At 47.6% G+C, this 18,926-nt stretch overlaps 1 protein-coding gene across 3 annotated transcripts in view; it reads left to right on the plus strand.

Annotated features, from left to right (window-relative positions):
* CAPN15 (calpain 15) overlaps positions 1-12,547 on the plus strand; it is a 107,845-nt gene extending 95,298 nt beyond the window's left edge. For 2 of the 3 annotated variants that reach the window (XM_061599571.1, XM_061599573.1), the window contains 7 exons: positions 272-397; positions 1,663-1,815; positions 2,516-2,677; positions 3,926-4,158; positions 5,142-5,308; positions 6,104-6,282; positions 7,581-12,547. In XM_061599571.1, the coding sequence (XP_061455555.1) occupies positions 272-397; positions 1,663-1,815; positions 2,516-2,677; positions 3,926-4,158; positions 5,142-5,308; positions 6,104-6,282; positions 7,581-7,758 (1,198 nt within the window). In that variant the 3' untranslated portion in view covers positions 7,759-12,547. The remainder of the gene's footprint in view (positions 1-271; positions 398-1,662; positions 1,816-2,515; positions 2,678-3,925; positions 4,159-5,141; positions 5,309-6,103; positions 6,283-7,580) is intronic. The other variant, XM_061599572.1, reaches the window with a different exon arrangement.
* Positions 12,548-18,926: the final 6,379 nt, after the last annotated feature.

Genomic DNA, 18,926 nt, shown 5'->3' on the forward strand with positions numbered 1-18,926 from the left:
TAAGAAGTGCAAGCAATCCCTGCATCTTGCATAGCATTCTTGGTGGTGGCGGTGGGGGGCATATCTTTGTTAGCCTTCTATCTGACTAGCTTTTTTATTTTTCTCTTTGTTAACCACCTTCCCAGCTTATGGAAAATGTGGGGCAATGCGTACCTTAACGATAACTAGCTGCCCAACTCCGTTGACTCCTGATGCTAAGCCTAATTGTGTAAATCTTGTGTTCTGTTCCCCCCCCCCTTTCCATCCTCACACTTTCTTTCCCATCCTTCAGTTTTCTGATGGGTGCATCCTGCGGAGGGGGTAACATGAAGGTGGATGATGCAGCCTATGAAAGCATGGGCCTTCGTCCGCGGCACGCGTACTCCGTATTGGATGTACGAGATGTGCAAGGATGCAGGTAAGAATGATTTTTTTAAAAGCCCTAGGTTAATTAGGCAGGCTGCTTGCTTGGTTTACGCCACGTGGGAGGAGCCTATGGCCAGATGTTGCTAAAGTACCACCCTCATCAGCCCCAATGAGCTGTGCCAGTGGCCAGGGATGGTGGGAGTTGTAGTTCAACAACATCTGGAGGGTCAAAAGCTCCCCACACCTAGTTTAAAATGTTGAATCATGGCCTGTTGACCACCTCTCATCTGTGTCCCCTTAGGAGCCATTTTGATCGAGGGGACGGATCATTACTGTAAGACCATTAAGGGAAGATGCGGATATAAAAACTAAGGAATATTGCAGCGATATTTCTCAGACAAAATAGCCAGGAGTTTAATGTAGGGCAAGATACTGTTGCTGCCACATTTTAATTCCAAGACATACTGTATCACTGTTTGTTGATTAATTCTGTAATTTTTATTTTATCCCGCCGGAGCCCATTTGTGACTCTTGTAAAGATTGAAACATTTCCACAGCAAAAATAACATGGCTAAGCAGAGCGCTTTGGGTGTGATAAGGCTGGTACTTCGATGCCCCTGTCTATGACCCCCTCTCCTGGGTGAAATTACTGTGTGAATTAGGCAAAGAGTGCCTCAGAGTTTCCAGGTTGCAATTTGCAACCTTTTTCAATTTTTTTGCAATTTTTTCTTATTCAGTCTTGGCAACCGTAATGGGACATAATGGGATCTGCCAGGCCCAGAGAAAGACCAATTCAAGATGTCACTTAAGACCTAGAGAGCTTTAAAAAAAATTAGGACCTCTACTTGGGATCCAGCCCTAACAAAAACTTTTTATATTCCTGCATGCTTTTGGCAATTTAATTTCTTAATTTATCTGATTCTGTGGTTCTGGATAGAGAGCCAGTGTGGTGTGGTGGTTAGTGTGTTGGACTATGACCTGGGAGACCAGGGTTCGAATCCCCACACAGCCATGAAGCTCACTGGGTGACCTTGGGCCAGTCACTGCCTCTCAGCCTCAGAGGAAGGCAATGGTAAAACCACCTCTGAATACCACTTACCACTAAAACCCTATTCATAGGGTCGCCATAAGTCGGAATCGGCTTGAAGGCAGTCCAAATCAAATCAAATGGTTCTGGATTAAATAATTTTGTTGTGGCTGTTGAAGAATGTTGCTATTTAAGCCCTTTTGAGTCTTTTTTTTTTTATATAGAGGAGCAGAGTAAAACGTCATAACTAAATAAAGAAGCTTAAGTTCATTTCTGGCTTCTTCTGTCAGGTTGCTGCGGCTCCGTAACCCATGGGGCCGCTTCTCCTGGAACGGCAGCTGGTCTGACGAATGGCCCCACTGGCCGGCACACTTGCAGCATGAGCTGATGCCCCACGGGAGCAGCGAAGGGGTCTTCTGGATGGAGTACAGCGACTTCATCAGGTATTGGCCAAATTGCACAGGAACGGGTGTGTCCTGTGCCTCTGGGCTCCTGGCTCTGCTTCCCTTAGAGGCTTGGATCTGGCTGAAGGGCACCTCAAAAATCAGATGGTGAAGAAAAAAAATCCCTTCTCCCTCTTGATTGGCACTGATCAGCGGAGGAGTGGGTGAAGGCTAGGAACATAGGAAGCTTCCTTATACTGAGTCAGACCATTGGTCCGTCTAGCTCAGTATTGTCTGCCCTGACTGACAGCGGCACTCCAGGGTTTCAGGCAAGGAGTCTTTCTTGGCCCTACCTGGAGATGTTGCGGATTGAACCTGGGGCCTTCTGCATGCAAAGCAGGTGCTCTCCCTCTGAGCTACAGCTCTGTCTGAGAGGGAGTGCGTGTGGAGTGGCAATACCGCCTGTTGCATGTTGCCCTCGGAAGGTTGGCTAATTGGGTCAAAAAAAAGTTAGCCACTCCAGGTGTAGAGGGAGGACAAGGGTGGAAGATACTACAGCTAACTCTGCCACAGGAAGGCTGTTTTCCTTCTGCGATTCCCGAGAAATTGTGCCATTGACAAGGGTTTTGCCAGGGGTACCTTACGAAAGCAGTGGCGGTAGAGCTTGTTTTGTATGTTCATGTCCTCAGTTGCTATCCTATGGGGACTGATCTTGGCGAGAGCTGCTTCCAGGGCTGATGGCTCTCTGTTCCCTTGCCAGGTATTTTGACTCGGTGGACATCTGCAAACTCCATTCAGACTGGCATGAAGTTCGTGTGCAGGGCACCTTTCCCAACAAAGCCAGTGGACCCATCACTGTAACCTCACTGACTGTGCTGGAGCGTGCAACACTGGAGTTTGCCCTTTTCCAGGAAGGCAGCAGGTGAGGCTGCAGATCCGGGCCCATCAGCCGCTAGATATAGAATCAAGTGTGTTTATTTATTTTAAGCACTTATATTCCACTTTTCACCCTCTAGGTCTCAAAGTGCTTACAACAATAAAAAATACTACACTATACAAAACTTTAAACATAAATTAAAACCTCAAAAATTTAAAACTTCTGAAATATAAACAAGAATATAAGGGAAAAAATGTAAAGCGTCAGAGAAGCATTCATGATGCAAAACCCTCCTGAAATAAAATGGCTTTACCAGGCACCTGAAACACAGCAGAGACAGCCCCTGTCTGGCTTCTAGCGGTAGGGAGTTTCACAGAGCTGGGCCTGCAATACCAAAAGCACAACGTCTCATTGACATTACTTGTGCTTCTGGTCCATGGAGGACCACTAATAGTGCTCCCCCAGATGATCTCCATGATTGACGTGGGACGTACATGGAAAGGTAAAGGTAAAGGTGTCCCTGCACTTGTAGTACGAGTCATTTCCAACTCTTAGGGTGATGACTGGCGACGTTTAATAGGCAAACCATATATATGGGGTGGGATTGCCAGTTCCGTCCCCAGCCTTTCTTTACCCCCCAGGCATATGCCGGGTAAGGTAGGCCTTAATTTATGGAATCAATCCATCTCTTCTTTGGTCTTCCTCTTTTTGGTCTTTTCTAGGGAATCCTGTCTTCCCATTATGTGTCCAAAGTATGATAACCTCAGTTTCACCATTGTAGCTTCTAGTGACAGTTCTGGTTTAATTTGTTCTAACACCAAATTATTTGTCTTTTTTGCGGTCCAGGGTATGCGCAAATCTCACCTCCAACAATACATTTCAAATGCGTTGATTTTTCTCTTACCTGCTTTTCTCACTGTCCAACGTTCGCATCCATACACAGAGATCAGGAATACCCTAAGGTATCCTAGGCCTACGTTATTCAAGGCTTTGTACACCACTTACAAGAACCATGAACTTGGCCCGGTAGCAGATGGAAAGCCAGTGCAGGTCTTTTAATGCCATGTGTTGGGAGCAGTCTGTTGGTGAAAGAAAGTGAGTGCTGCTGTTTCTGCAGTGACTTCTGACTGCACTCCATGGGATTCTGCAGTTGCTGCATCCGACTCAGCCTTGCCCACAGTGACAGGCAGCAGCTGTCCACGGATTCATTCCCAGCCATCCTCGGAGGTGTCAGGGGCTGGACCTGGTCCTTCCTGCGTGCAAAGTGTGTGCTTTCCCTTTTTCTCTTTGCAGGCGTTCAGACACAGTGGACAGCCACTTGCTGGACCTTTGCATCATGGTGTTCCGAGCCACCTTCATCAACAGCAACAAGCTGAGCCTGGGCCGCCTGATGGCGCACAGCAAGCGGGCAGTCAAGAAGTTCGTCAACTGCGACATCATGCTCGAGCCGGGCGAATACGCCGTGGTGTGCTGTGCCTTCAACCACTGGACCACGCCAGTGACGGGCACTTCCTCGGGCCAAGGTAGCAGTTGTGTGGCAGAGGGCAGGGGCTGTTCTGACTGGCCAGGGCAGTAGGGCTGCTGGCTCCAGCAGTAAGATTGCCACCGCAGAATTTAGAAGAATGTCACACACACACAAATCACTGCTAGAGGAAAAAGCCATCTTTCCTGTTTTCAGAATAGCCCCGAGCAAGAAAGAAACGCATCCTTACTTCAGGGCTGGGGAACCTGCGGCCCTCTGGATGCTGCCGGGAGCAGAACTTTCATCACCATTGGCCATGCTGGCTGGGGCTGATGGGAGTTGTAGTCCAGCAACATCTGCAGTCCAGCAACATCTGAAAGGCTGCAGGTTCCCTTCCCCAGCCGTGATTCTCAGTTGAAATTTGCCTTCATTAGTTAAAATGGGCTTCTTTGAAAAAAGATCAGCTAAGGCTGCAGCCCTCACCCCATTTGCTTGGGAGAAAGCCCCACTGAATTCAATAGGACTCACTCCTGAATAGACATTGTTAGCTCGGTGCTGTAAATCATTAAGTGACTTGATGTGCTGATTTAAACCTTGCAGTCAGAGCTCTCCTAAATGCCCTTGTGGGGGATTGGTTGATTTTGACTTTGACCAGGAGGAGGCTTGTCTAGATGGTTCTTTTGGAAATTTTAAGCTGCGACTCTTGCACCATTTCCTACACAGAGCAGCAGCAGCGCTCTAGGGTTTCAGGCAGGGGTCTCTCCCAGCTCTGCCTGGAGTTGGTGGGGATTAAACCTGGGACCTTCTCCATCCAAGGCAGATGCTCTGCCACTGAGCTCTTCTAGAATGCAGGTCTGACTTGTGTGGGAGACTAAATATTAGGCACTCAGGACGGCAGCCTATATCCTTCAGCTGGCTTGTGGGGATGCCAGCTTGTGAAGGAGATGGCAGGATGGCTAGGGATTTACATGTATGTGGGGTATGTATTTTGTGGGCGGGGCCTGGTAGCCTGATGCTGCCTCACTTGCATCTTTCCACCTCCACCAGTTTCCAGTCCCACTGCTGGCAGTGGATGTCCAGCTGCTGAGGTCTCCACCTACATCCTGGCCATCTACAGCTCCCGCTTGGTGATGGTGGAACAGATAGAAGCCCAGTCGACCACACTGGCTGATGCCATCATTCTTCTCACTGAGAACAAGGGCGAGCGGCACGAGGTATGTGCAGAGCTCTATAGTGGAGCCCCGTCTGTCCTTTGCTGCCTCCTTTTTCCCGCTTCTCACTAGCAACATATTGGTGGCCATTAGAGGGAACTGTTGGGTCGCTGCACATCAGGGATAGAGAGCCTGCCCCTGCCCTCCGGATACTGCTGGACTAGTTTCCTTTATCCCTGACGATTGGCCATGTTGGCGGGGGCTGATGGGAATTGAAGTTCCACCAGGCTGGAAAAGGCTGATGATTATGGTCGCTGGCAGCAGCACTCCAGGGTTTCCAGCAGAAGTTTTGCCCACCCCTGCTACTGGATGACGGAGATTGAACTTGAGATCTTCTGCATGGGAATGGGGGCACAGTGGCCCTGATACTTAGCATTTATATAGTGCCTTAAAGCATTTCACATACAGTATCTCAGTGCTCTGTATAGCAACCCTGTAAGGTAGGCCAGTACTTTTATATGTTGCAGATATGGGGTCTGAGAGGATGGTGGCTTGCTCAAGACCACCTACAGACATGAGATTAGAGTTTCTTAATTTATAGCTCACTAAGCTACTTAAAAGTCTACCGCTTTTTGCAGGCAGGCGTTCTGCTGTCAGCCGCACTTGTGGATTGCGTGTGCTGGATTGCAGTTAAGCTCCTGCAGCTGCACACAGACTCCTGGAGAAATGCACCTTCCCATAGAGTTGGAGTGACCCTGGGCCCATCTGTTGGAGGCTGGAACCCTGTACTGCCACTTGGGGTACAAAACCATGGCGGAGCTCTGAGGGAGGACTGACTGGCTGGGTTTTCTCCCACAGGGGCGTGAGGGGATGACTTGCTACTACCTGACACATGGCTGGGCGGGTCTCATTGTTGTGGTGGAGAACCGGCACCCTAAATCCTATCTGCACGTCCAGTGCGACTGCACAGACAGCTTCAACGTTGTGTCAACGCGAGGCAGCCTGAAAACACAAGACAGTGTGCCACCCCTGCACAGGTGAGAGGGAGGCATGGCCTGGAGACCGCAGGGTGCTGAGACAATTGGATTTACTTTCCCAATGTGCACTTCAGCAGTGGCATTGCCACGTGTGGTGCGGATTGGGCAGACGCCAGATCCTTGGTTGGCCTGTTGTTTTGCCACCTTGTAGAATGGGAGGCTGAAGCATTGCCCCCACCCTTATTGGCAAGTCCAGATGATTTACCCCTGATAAAATATATCAGGAAGGTGAGGGGAGGCACTCAAGCAAAAGGAGAGCAGACACTCAACTGCATGCTTACCTGCCACGGTTTACTGAGCTGCCCTACCACACCCTAGTGCGGAACACACCATTATTTACTAACAGGAGCAGTGTCTAATCAGTAAGCTTGTCGGTATTATTCTCCCAGTGAAGAGAATGAAAACAACCAACTGGTAATTGGGCCGCTTTCATCCACAGGCTTGATATGGTGGGGAGATGAGAGAGAGGTTTGTCAGCTTGGATAGCCAAGTTTCTCACACGCTTCTGATCCTTAAATTAGGTTGCTAGAAAGTGCCCCACGTGCAGTGGATTCGGCAACTGATACTTTCCAGAGGCAAGCCAGCAACCTAGTTTGTCCAACGTGGCCTAGCTCAGGGGCTCTCAAACTGTGTTCTGCAGACCACCAGTGGTCCACAAGCTTCATTCACGTGGCCTGCAGTGTGTCTATAGATTTGTGGTTAGGGGGGAGACACCACATGCATTGCATTAAATATATTTATTTTCTTGTGTTGTATTTTCTTGTATTACAGTCTGAATTCTATGGAATTAAAATTGTCATACAATAAACTGCAGTGGATAACAAATGAAATAAGCAATACAATGCAATTAAAGAATCGTACAGCATCTGGCACAGTGTATTACAACTGCTACAACAAGCAGAAAAATCATTAAGCCGTCCGCCAAAGACCCTTGGCGGTTTTCAAGCCCTCCGTAGGGGGGAAAAAGTTTTGGAACCACCACTGGCTTAGTTCAAATATTTATTTGTTAATTTATTATACACCTTTATAAACCACCCCTCATCCTTAGGCCATAACATTCCCAAGCTCTTAACTGAGCTTAAGAGATCTGGAGTGTTAAGTTTGCACTGGGCCAGAGGGTTGGTCGCAGAGATTGTTTCTGTATTGGAAGGCTTTGAAAAATGTGAGGTCTCTGTATGTGGAGGAAGGGATACCAAATGACCTAGGGGGCAGCTGCCCAATTGGAATTGCATTCCTGCCACTGCTGCTAGGGTCCCCACCCTGACCTGTCCATTTCCCCTCTTTTTGTTCTCCTGCAGGCAGGTTCTGGTCATTCTGTCCCAGCTGGAAGGCAACGCTGGCTTCTCCATCACGCATCGCCTGGCACATCGGAAAGCCACCCAGGCCTTTCTCAATGACTGGATGTCGACTAAGGGGACGCATAACCCGCTGCTCACACCCGAGGTGGCAGGGCTACACGGGCCCCGGCCGCTATGACAAATGGCCCTGCCCTCCCTGCCGCTCTTCTGCTTCTGCCTTTTTTCTGGCCCCGCTTGTCTCAGGCGCTGCCCAAGCCGCCATTATTGAGCAGTCAGAATCGAGGAGGATGGATGGGCAGACTGAGTGTCTCAAGCCAAGCGCCTTTCCTCCTGTCCCCTGGGGTCAGGCAGGGAGCTGCTCAGGTCTCCTCTCCCTTGAAATCCTCTTTCCCCCCCACCCCCACAGCTCCCTCCCCACAGATGATGCACTTTATCCAGAGCTGCTGTCAAGATAGGAGAGCAGGGGAATTTCACAGCCTGGAAAGGGACCCGTCCCAGCCCCTGATGCAGGAGATGCCTGGATGCTCCCAGACGCTGGGTCCTGGGACTTGACCCTTCCAACAGCCGCCAAAAATCCTAAGGCTGCTACAACAATAATATACCTCTGGCCAATGTGTCTGTCTGTGTGTCTGCCTTACCCCACTGTTAACTGTGTTAGCTGGGTGTGCTACAATGGGGTAGGATGGGGTCAGGGATGAGAGATGGGTAGGCCATCCCTGTCTCTGCCTTTCTCATTACTGGAATTGCCATTGGCAGGTGGAGGGATGATGATGTGCAAGATGGATTCCATCTCCCTTCCAGAACTGGGCTGCCAGGGTGATGAGGATTTGGAGACCGTGGTGGGAGGGGACCATCCATTAGTAGAGCCATTGTGCTGTTCACTACAAACCAGCTATATCGATGTTAACTATTTGCCTAGGGTGAGCAGCATGAGTAGCTAGACTCGGTGTGCAATGCACATGATGGGGAGTGCTGGCTGGACAAAAGAGTTGTGTGAGCCAGTAATTTATTGTTGTTGTTGTTGTTTTGTACTTTTCTGCTAGGTTGGCCTAAGCATGAACAATGGAACCTGCTGCCAAAACTATGTAGGGTTGGGGATAAGCGTCTTTGCATGCCTTCTCTGCTTGTGTTCCTGCCCCTTGCCTGTGGCACCACAGTCTTGTGTGGAGGAAGGAGCAAGCAGAGCTACAAAGAGCAGAAAAGCACACCTTTCTAAGCAGGCTGCAAACCATTCCCTCCCCCCCACAAAAAAACCACCCCTGCATGGTTGTCGCAGGAGATGGTACCTTTAAGGCCTAAGTTTATAATTACGACTTTTTTTTTTTGCTCCTTACAGGGACTTACCTGTATATGTTTTGCTGGGGACACTCAGCGGGGCTTGGGGACAGATGGGTGTAGGCTGCAAGGAATAGATTGGGAGTATGTTAAGTGGGGGCGCAGCTGCCTGCGTCTTTGGGAAGGGCTAGGAAGCTCAGTCACACTTGTGAACCCTGCAGCCATGTGACACAGAGTTGCTGGAGCATCCCATTTCCCTTCCTGACAGTCTACAGCCCAGCGGGAGACTAGCCGGGGTCATCAGCGGAGGCAGAGGAGAGAGATGAATCTTTTAATGAATGACCTCCCCTTGTGCCTTCCATGTTTCCAGTTTGGTGCAAATTTGAAAGCTACCAGGTGGGCATGCCCGAAAACTTTCACACGCAGCTGAGTCAGGTTAGCACTTTTAGACTACGTACACAGTGTACATTTAAAGCACGCTGTCTTCCCATTATCCCACAAAAAAGTATCCTGGGAACTGTAGTTTACCCCGCACAGATCTACAATTTCCAGCACCCAGTTCCAGGATTCTTTGGGAGGTGCTTTAAATGTACAGTGTGTACGCAGCCCCAGTCTTCATCAATCTGCTTTGTACTTTGATGCTCAACCTTCAGAAAAAAAGGACTTTAGAAATGCACCTGTGGAGTTTTCCACACACCCCACCCAAGGAGCATAGCCTTATGCTGTTGAAGAGGTCTGGGGGGGGGGATGGTTGTGCCTTTGGCACTCAGCCGGACCCTCTGTAAAGGAGAGCCTGGTCTCCGTCGACACCCTTGAAAAAGCCACTGAATGGCTCCTAATACACATGCTTACCATAGCCAACATTTGGGACGACTGCACAGCAGAGACTGTAGAGGCATGCCTCTTGTCCTCCAGATGACCCAGAGTGGGACTGAGCATAATGGATATCTGTGGAGTTGGGACTCAGTAACAGGGTATCAGGTACAGGGTTTCTAGTCCACACTGTGGGCTCAAGGCACAGGGTAGCAGGGAAAGTGTCTTCCTGCCAACGTCATTGACTCAGGCACAGGGTTGGAGGAATGTATCCTGGAAAGCATGGGGAGGGGGGCTCATGGCCAGCAGGGTCCTCCCCTGTTGTGCAGCTCTATAACGTGTCCAAGCCCTGCATTAGAAAAGGGCCTTGCCACGCACATAGGTGGGCAGTCCAAAGAGGCTAATTCCCTTGGAACTCCAGCCCATCCCTGCCTCAGCTTGTTGACCAGTCGAGCACCATAAGGGCGAGTGGAGCCAGTGGGGGTGCGAGTGGGACAGTGCTTGGCACATTTGAAACACCCACCTAATGAAGTGTAGGCTGGACCTGCTCCCTGGCTGCTCTTTTCATTTCTGTATCCAGGGAGAAATCTGTAATGGTGTGGCAATTGTCACCAGCCCCGACCATTGGCATCTCCCACTGTGGAGCTCTCAGGCTCCTAGCAGGAAATATGAGTGACACTTCAGTGAGCCTTCACCACCATAGGCTGCCCACGAATGGAACATTGCCATGCATGGGATTTGACCAGTGCCAGGCAAACAAGGTAACATCCACACCATACATTTAAAGCATTCTTATACCAGTTTAATGGGCACAGCTTCCCCCCAAAGAATCCTAAGAATTGTAGTTTCTTAACTGCTGAGAGTTGTCGGGAGTCCCCCCTGTTGCCTTCACAGAGCTACAATTCACAATCAATCCCTCTTCCCAGGGAACTCTGGGAATTGTAGCTCTATGGAGGGGGGAATAGGGGTCCTCTAGCAACTACAGGGCTCGTTTCCTTTTAATAAATGGATTTGGGATACTTTTACCAGCTACATTTCTCGGCATCTTGGGGTTCCCCCCCTTTTTTTTCTTTTTCTGTCCTCTAGCAACTCTTGGCACCCTTAAGAACCTACAGTTTCCAGGAATCTTTGAAGGAAACCATGAGTATTTAATATGATACTGCTTTAGATGTATGGTATGGATGTGGCTTAAGAGAGAACACAATGATAATAATCTGGGTAGCTATTAAAAAACCGCCTCTCTGCATATGCCCTTGTTCTGCAAATGACAGCTTTCAGCTGGGAGTTCAAAATTCAGCTGTGTGTTGTCTTAGTTCCTTCTGTGTCTCTGATTTCGAGTGGATTCCAATTATAGTTCGGAGCACTGCTGGTTGATGGCTCCATGCCAGCGGGACAGTGGAATCTGCTCCGGGTTTTAGCCCAGACTTCCAAGGAGCTCCACTGGTTTGGAGTGCCCTGTAGTCTTCCCTCCCCTCAAAGATGGAGGATGTGTAGTGATGATGGTGTTAGCGAGAGGAAGCATGTATTCCCCCCTCCCCTTAAGCAGAGTTTTAATTCACCTTCCAGGGTGAGCTGCCATGCCCTCCCCCTTCCCGTGGTCGACCCTCCAGTAGACAGAAGTTCCCACAGGTGAGCCTTTATTCAAGCACAGAGATGCAGCGAGAGGGAAACATCTCGCCAATTTCTGCCTGCCACATGGCTGCGAAAGAACTGAGAACCTGTCCCCAAAAAACGGGAGCTCAGCTTTCAAGGAAGCTGTTAGATTTGCACTAATTACTCTTCCAGCGACTTCTGGGAAATATAGATTGCTGGAATTGTTTTGTTTTGTTTTGTAATGGAAAATCAGCCACTGTGATAGAGGGGGTGGGTCGAGGTGTCATGTGCATACTGTCTAGAAGTCTCATCTTCTAACAGGTTGAACTCCTGTAACAGGGGTCAAGCACTGTCGGCAGTTTGGATCTACAGATTTCCACAGCTCTTGCATGTGCTGTATGGAGAAAGGATTGAACTCAAGCTACTGTGTTGCAGCCTTTTTTCAGCAGCTCTCATAGGGCATATCTTCACTAAGGACTTAAACTGGTTTTAATACTTTCCTTAATACATTCCTCTCCAAAGAGGTGTATTTATGCTCCAGATTTCTCATGGTTTCCTATCCATTCCTTCTTCACAGGGAGCATGGGGAGGGGGCCCCTTAACAATCTCTGTAAAACCTCCCAGGATTTTTCAAAGGAAGCCTTCACAGTTTAAAGCAAGTATAAAATCAATACATTCGTAGTGCAGATATGCCCTTTTTGTACTGGGGTGCATTGACAAGCTGGCATTTGGGAGCTCAGAAGGGCAGGATGTGGCTTAGCTGAGGGCTAAAGTGGCATTGCCAGGACCTTTTGAGGATGGTATAGCAGTGCCAACATTCTATCATGCTAGTACATTTTCTCTCCCCCCCCCATTCCATTTTCTCTCCACCCAATCAGATAGCAATGAGGAGGAAGTCGGTTTTTCTTCCCCTCTGTTTATCCAATCAGCTTTCCCACCACCAACCAGTGTTTACTCTGTATCTCCTTTTCCGGCTCATGCCACCTCAGGCCAGGGAGTGGTTGAACCTGTTAGTTCCTCGGTAATTGTTTTTACACTGTCCAAAATGTCTCCTTTCTTCTTTTTGTCTTTTTTTGATGGTTTTTCTTGTCTTTCTGTTCTCTCTCTCTCTGAGCTGTGAATAATTTTTAACCATGTAAATATTGTCCAGCTCTTAAGAAAACATAGGATATTTTATCAATTGTAAATCAAAATCTGTAATCAGTCCCTGTACAATACGAATTATCCCATGGGTGGTTTTCAAACTCAGGTTCCAAAGGACCAAATAAAAAAAAATTGTTTTTTAATTGTCTGCCTTGCTCAATATGATACTGCCATTAACAATTGTCAGAGGGGATGATGCCCTTGTGTTTCCCAACCTGTGGATCGCAAAACTGTGCAAGTGGGTTACGGATTTTATAAGTAAACCCAATTAATTATTATTGTTTGTTATGATTAACTGGTATGACGAACATTTCTTACAACTTCTTGTCTTGTTGGCATATTATAATACCCCGTTGACACCTGTAACTGAAGGTCGGAAAGGCTCAAATCTTTTAATGGTTGGAAACCGCTGTCTCGGAGCTGGCAGCAGTGGAAAAAATGGACTGCCTTCAAGTCGATCCTGACTTATGGCTACCCTATGAATAGGGTTTTCATCGCAAGCGGTATTCAGAGGGGGTTTCCCATTGCCTCCCTCTGAGGCTAGTCCTCCCCAGCTGGCTAGGGCCTGCTCAGCTTGCCACAGCTGCACAAGCCAGACCCTTCCTGGTCCACAAGTGCCAGCTGGGGGGCAACTGGGCTCCTTGGGACTATGCCGCTTGCCCACGGCTGCACATAAAAGAGAATCTGTTAAAAAGTGCTTGGAGGAATTCAAGAGGCAGCTGGACAGCCACCTGTCAGGTGTGCTTTAAGTTGGATTCCTGCATCGAGCAAGGGGTTGGTGGCCTTATAGACCCCTTCCAACTCTACTCTTCTATATGAAATTTGGACTTGTGGGTTGCCATACCAAAGCGGGAGCCACTGCTTTACATCTTCTGCCTCCTTCCCCACCAAAAAAACATTTTTCTGCTCTGTACAAGAATGGGTATATTTCATGAATTGCTGAAAAGATCACATTGCTTGCAGATTTTATTCTGTCTTCTCTATTTCAGACTTCATGGCAGCAGGAGAGCAAGAAAGAATGTAGTTGTAGTCCACCAGGCCATAGAAATGAAGGAAAATAGGAAGCTACTCTATACCAAGTCAGACCATTGGTCCTCCATATCGTTTACACTGACTGGCAGTGGCTCACCAGGGTTTCAAACAGGTCTTTTCCAGCCCTACCAGGAGATGAGAGATTAAATCTGGGACCTTCTGCATACAAAACAGAATCTCTGTGACTAAGCTGTGGCCTGTGGAGGGCAGCTCATTAGAGCAGATATAGCATTGCCCTACCAAATTTGGTCTTGATTCCTCCAGACCCATTATGTTACAAAAGGGCCAGACCTTCAATGCTGGTCTGCCTATTGTGGCCTTCAATACCTTTTGCCGGTAAGGAATTGAAGACGAGACCTGTTATGTTTCAAACAGTAGCCTTTATTCCTTTGCAAAGGGAGAGATCACCATGAAAGTGGGCTCTCTCCCTGAAGCAGACAATCATTACATTTTATAGGCATTTTTACGTCACATACATAATCATCAAGGCATCATAATATCAAAGTGCATTGCTAATCAGAATACATCATCCGGAACTCTCCTATCTTTACTTACTTCCTCTAGCATCTGCTTCCCATGGCTTGGTTCCCTGTTCTCTATCTCAGGTTCCCCTATCCTTGACCTTGTTCCTTGATTAGCCATGTGGGAGAGTATTTCAGAACGCTGAGAAAGCATACAATTATTTTTGTCTTAGTTACTCATTAAACTTATATTTTATTCTGCAAAGCTTGAGTTCATTTCATTTTACACATATAAGTTTCATTGTCACAATTAGACTTCTTGCTTACAACCAGCCAAGAGGGTGGCCCTGGCTGTCTGCTTCCTCCTTTATCTCAGTTTTGCAGAGCTTGTAGAACTCCGTATGGAAGAGGATAGGGACAAAAGTAGAATTAGTTGGCTCTGCCTGTCATTGCTTGGAACTGGCTCCACCTACGCTTGCCTTCTCACCTTCCACCCTACCAGTCTCTATGGGAACCAGCCACCACTGGCTGCAGCCCTTCTTCAAGTATATATGCAAGGATTTTAACTTGACCAAGAGATGGAAGCATCCCACTGCCTTTTTCACTTACGTACTTATGTAACACTTACAAATGAGACTCAATAAGAAAACCAACCAAAGTCTTGTTGGCAACTCAAAGACTTAAAACATTGATTATGGCATAAGCTTTTGTATACTTGAATCCACTTCAACAGACTCAAGTAATCCTCAGTTGGCATAAGTACACATGGGTGTCAAGGGAGAAATTAAACTGAAATCAAATGCGAATGAAATGCAACCCTCCCAACAGTACAGTTACTTTAGATCAGGAGTTCCCAAACTGTGGTCCATGAGCTTCATTCAGGTGGTCCACAGCATGTCTGTCAACTTGTGGTTGAAGATGGGAGACGGCACATCCATTGGATCAAATATAATGATTTTTAATTGTATGTTTATTGCTGCTTTTATTTCTCATATTGCAATTTGAATAGTGTGGAACAAAGTGTAAGGCAATAAAATACAATGCATAAGAAATAAAAGCAATATAATACAATTAAAAATCATATAACATCTACAGCAGCCAATTACAATTGCTACAACAGGCAGAAAATCATTTAAGAGTTCCACCAAGACCCTCAGCTATTTTCGAGTGGTCCATGTAGGGAAATGTTGTGGAAACAGTGCTTAAATGACAGCAGATGGCAGCATAGTCCAAAGAAAAGTATCTTTTATTGACAATTTTAACGTGGAATGTTTTGTAAACTGCTTAGAGTTTCTATTTACAATCAAGCAGTGCATAAGTTTTGGTAAGTAAAATAAATACTTTTGAGGCTAAAATGAATGCAAATTAAGCACAGTAACAATCCCCAACAGCAATAATTTAGAACACAAAACATCCCAGCATTGCTAAGTTAGTTAATGAAGTGGGATAGAAAGCCATTATCACAATTCAAGCCACGGAGGCTATAATTAAATTTCTTTGCTCAGGAATTGCCACTTTTTTTTCAGGCCAACGAAAGAGAAAGGTTAAGATGTTTCCCCACTCTTCTAGATGTTGCCCTTTCTGATGTCACATTTGTGTTCATTGATTTGCTTTGCGATTGGCTTGTGTCCTGTGTAGTAGCAAGTTAAAACAAGTTAGCCCACCCCTGCTTAATGCCTTGCCAATAAATTGCAGCCCATTGAGCAACACTGTATAGGTCTTGGAAGAAATTATATAGGACTTTTTTTTCCCAAGTAGATGCTTGAATATTCAGTTGATCTTAAAAGTCAGGACAGGTCAGAGAAAGAGAAGACAGGCCTTAAAGTGCGTAGAGGTCCAACCATTATGAAGAAAGTTTAGTTAAGTTGGGACACTGCAAGTCTGAAGGTTTTAACGAAATGGAGAGGCCCAGAGTTACAAATGCAGATGCCTACACTTACACATCTTGGCTGGTATTCAGTGCTGGGTCTACTCTGAATAGGACTTGATTGAATATCGCCCCTTGTGTTTGAAATGTGGGCATGTGAATGGGCTGACCTGTGCTGATCAACAGTAGATGGCAGCATAGTCTAAAGAAAGGCATTGGCTATTCATTCCCAAGCCTTCTAGCCAAAAGAGGGAGTTGTCAGCCTTGGTATCGGAAGAGGCCAATGGGACAGAGGCAGGGGCTAGGGGAACTGCAAGCGATTCTACCTCTTGACTGTCTTGAGTTCTAACTGGCTTCAAATGTAAAAGATGAAACTGTATTATAAATCCCATCTTCTGCCTCCCTGCAGACTCCATGAATGTAACATTAGAACTCAGGTTTTCTATTGAAACTGACTGGCAGAAGATTCTGGGCAGTCGAAGGTTTGTTTCCAACTAATTTTTACTCAGAGTAGACCTGCTGGAATGACTAGACCTTAGCTAGTCATGCCTGTTTTCAATGGGTCTACTCTTGAATAGGACTAGTAATGGCTGCAGCCCAAAGTACTTATTGTACAGTACAAATAGAAAAGGTCTAATTGTGCCCACGTCCTCCTTGGGGGCTTCTCTGAGCAACAGGATGCTGGACTAGATCATAAAATCACCAAATTGTCGAGTTGGAAGGGGCCTATAAGGCCATCAAGTCCAACCCCCTGCTCAATGCAGGAATCCAAATTAAAGCATACCCGGGAGGTGGCTGTCCAGTTGCCTCTTGAATGTCTCCAGTGTTGGAGAGCCCACCACCTTCCTAGGATGTTGAAATCTGGCTTCCTGCAGCTTGAGCCCATTCTTCCGTGTCCTGCACTCTGGGACAATCAAGAAGAGATCCTGGCCCTCCTCTGTGTGGCAGCCTTTCAAGTACTTGAAGAGTGCAGTCATATTTCCTCTCAGTCTTCTCAAGGCTAAACATGCCCAGTGCTTTCAATCTCTCCTCACAGGACTTTGTGTCCAGTCCTCTGACTGTCCTTGTTGCCCTCCTCTGAACCTGTTCCACTTTGTCTGCATCCTTCTTAAAGTGTGATGTCCAGAACTGAATGCAGTACTCAAGATGAGGCCTAACCAGTGCCAAATAGAGGGGAACTAGATGAACCCCTGTTTCTGATCCAGCAGGGCTCCTCTTACATTCTTAAGCACACATTTCTCGCGTTGAAATCAATGAGACTTAGAATATAATTGTTGTATCTTGACACGATGCAGCCAACTGCATTTATTGTGATGAGCACTTTCACAAGTAACAGCCATCTTTTTCAGAAGCAGACATCAGCTAGGTGAATTGTGTTTGCGGGAAGAGCTGCAATGCTGGTGGAGAGAGCTGGGTTAATTAGCTCCCTCCTGTTTTGCACCTCAAGGCCCCTTGAGCAGTGCACAGCCCACGATGACCCGGGGTGCCCTTGCTTTGGTGATAGCAGGCCAGGAAAACAGCCCTGCTACTCACTCAGTGCTACAGCACATTTGTCAGCCTGTCAATCAAAGCCCAGTGGCACCTTTGCAGGCCGTCTTGTGCTAAGCGTTGTGTGACTGGAAGAGGGGAAGCTCAGCTGCCTCTGTGTATCTCCACCAAGCCACCAAAGTTTACTATCAGTGGAGGCTGGTCCGTGAGGGCTACTGGGGCACTGCCCCACCAACCTCAGTCTGCTCTCTGCCAGCCCTCATTTGCTTGCCTCCTGACTTGAAACCAGTCCAGGGGGTGGCAATGCTTTTCAGCTTCTTCCTCCTGTTTAGTCGCAAGGTTGCCCTTGTAGAACTCAGCAAGGAAGAGGTATGGGGACAAAGTTAGAATGAGTTGGCTCTGGTTCCACATACAGTTGGGCTCTCTTCCGCCCCACCAGCCCCAACAGGCACCGCCCACCACTGATTTTATTTTAACATTAGAAGGAATTAGGTTCAGCCTGTGTTCTGTTTTAGAGAGGACAATCCACTCTTTGAAGGGCTGTCCAGCCCAAGTCCAGTTTAAAGGCAACAAACTTGAAGAAAGGAGATTTGCAGCCAGTGCACTTTGTGACTGGTGGGGCGGGACACAGGGAGCCCCAACAGTAGATGGAACCAGAGGCAATAACAGGCAGAGCCAACTACTTCTGTCCCCATCCTCCTTCTCCCTGCTGAGATTACAAGGAGCAACACTGAAGACTACGGAGGAGGAAGCTGCCAGCCAGTGCCACCCCTTGGACTGGCTCTAACTGTGACAGCAGGCAAGTGAGGGCCGGCTGAGGGCAAAGTGAGATTTGTGGGGCAGTGCCCCATTTGCTCTAATGGGCCAGCCTGCAGTGCTTGCTAGGGCCTTGAAGTTGCTCATCAACCATTAGCAGCACCTGAACAGCAAACTGACAGACCATGGTCACCCAGGCACAGTCTTTCCTGCTGTGGCAAGACATACTGTATTTCTGCTTAAATTATAGTCACTATTTCTGTGTGTGGTGTGTGCATGTGTATACTAGCAGCCTCATACCTGGTGTAGCTCAGGAATTGTAAGAAAGAGAAAAATCAGTGTGGTCTTGATTCAAAATGGTGTCCAATTGTATCCAAACCTAGACCAAAGAAAAACCCTGCTCCTTGATCTCAGGAACCATCATTCCCCCTATTTAAGATCCCATCTCAATGTTTTCTGCTGCTCATGCCAGGTAAGACTGTGTGTGTGAGAGAGAGAGAGAGGGTAGTTCAACCTGGCATACTTTGATAACAACCCAGAATTCTCCTGGTCCTGGAATCAGGTGACTCAAGAGAGCCAACCCGACCCCACACCTTGCTATAGAGCTCTGAGATCTCCTTTATATCCTGTCTCTGGAACTCATGGAGGGAACCTGGCCGGTTCCCCTTGGCTACTCCCACCAGGACCTTGGTAGCTCTTAGATCTGAGCACCTGCCGGCCGGCATAGTTCAGTGATGTCTGGGTTAGAAGAGGCAACAGGCATTAGCTGTAGTTCAGGGATGGAAAGCCTGTGTCTGCCAGATGTTGTTGGACTCCAGCTCTAGCTGTCCCCAACCAGCTTGACCAGTGCTCAAGGATGATAGGAGTTGTAGTCCAACATCCAGAGGCACATTTCCTCATCCCTGTTGTAACTGGTTC

This window comes from Rhineura floridana, chromosome 17 (assembly GCF_030035675.1).
Source record: "Rhineura floridana isolate rRhiFlo1 chromosome 17, rRhiFlo1.hap2, whole genome shotgun sequence".
Lineage (NCBI taxonomy): Eukaryota > Metazoa > Chordata > Lepidosauria > Squamata > Rhineuridae > Rhineura > Rhineura floridana.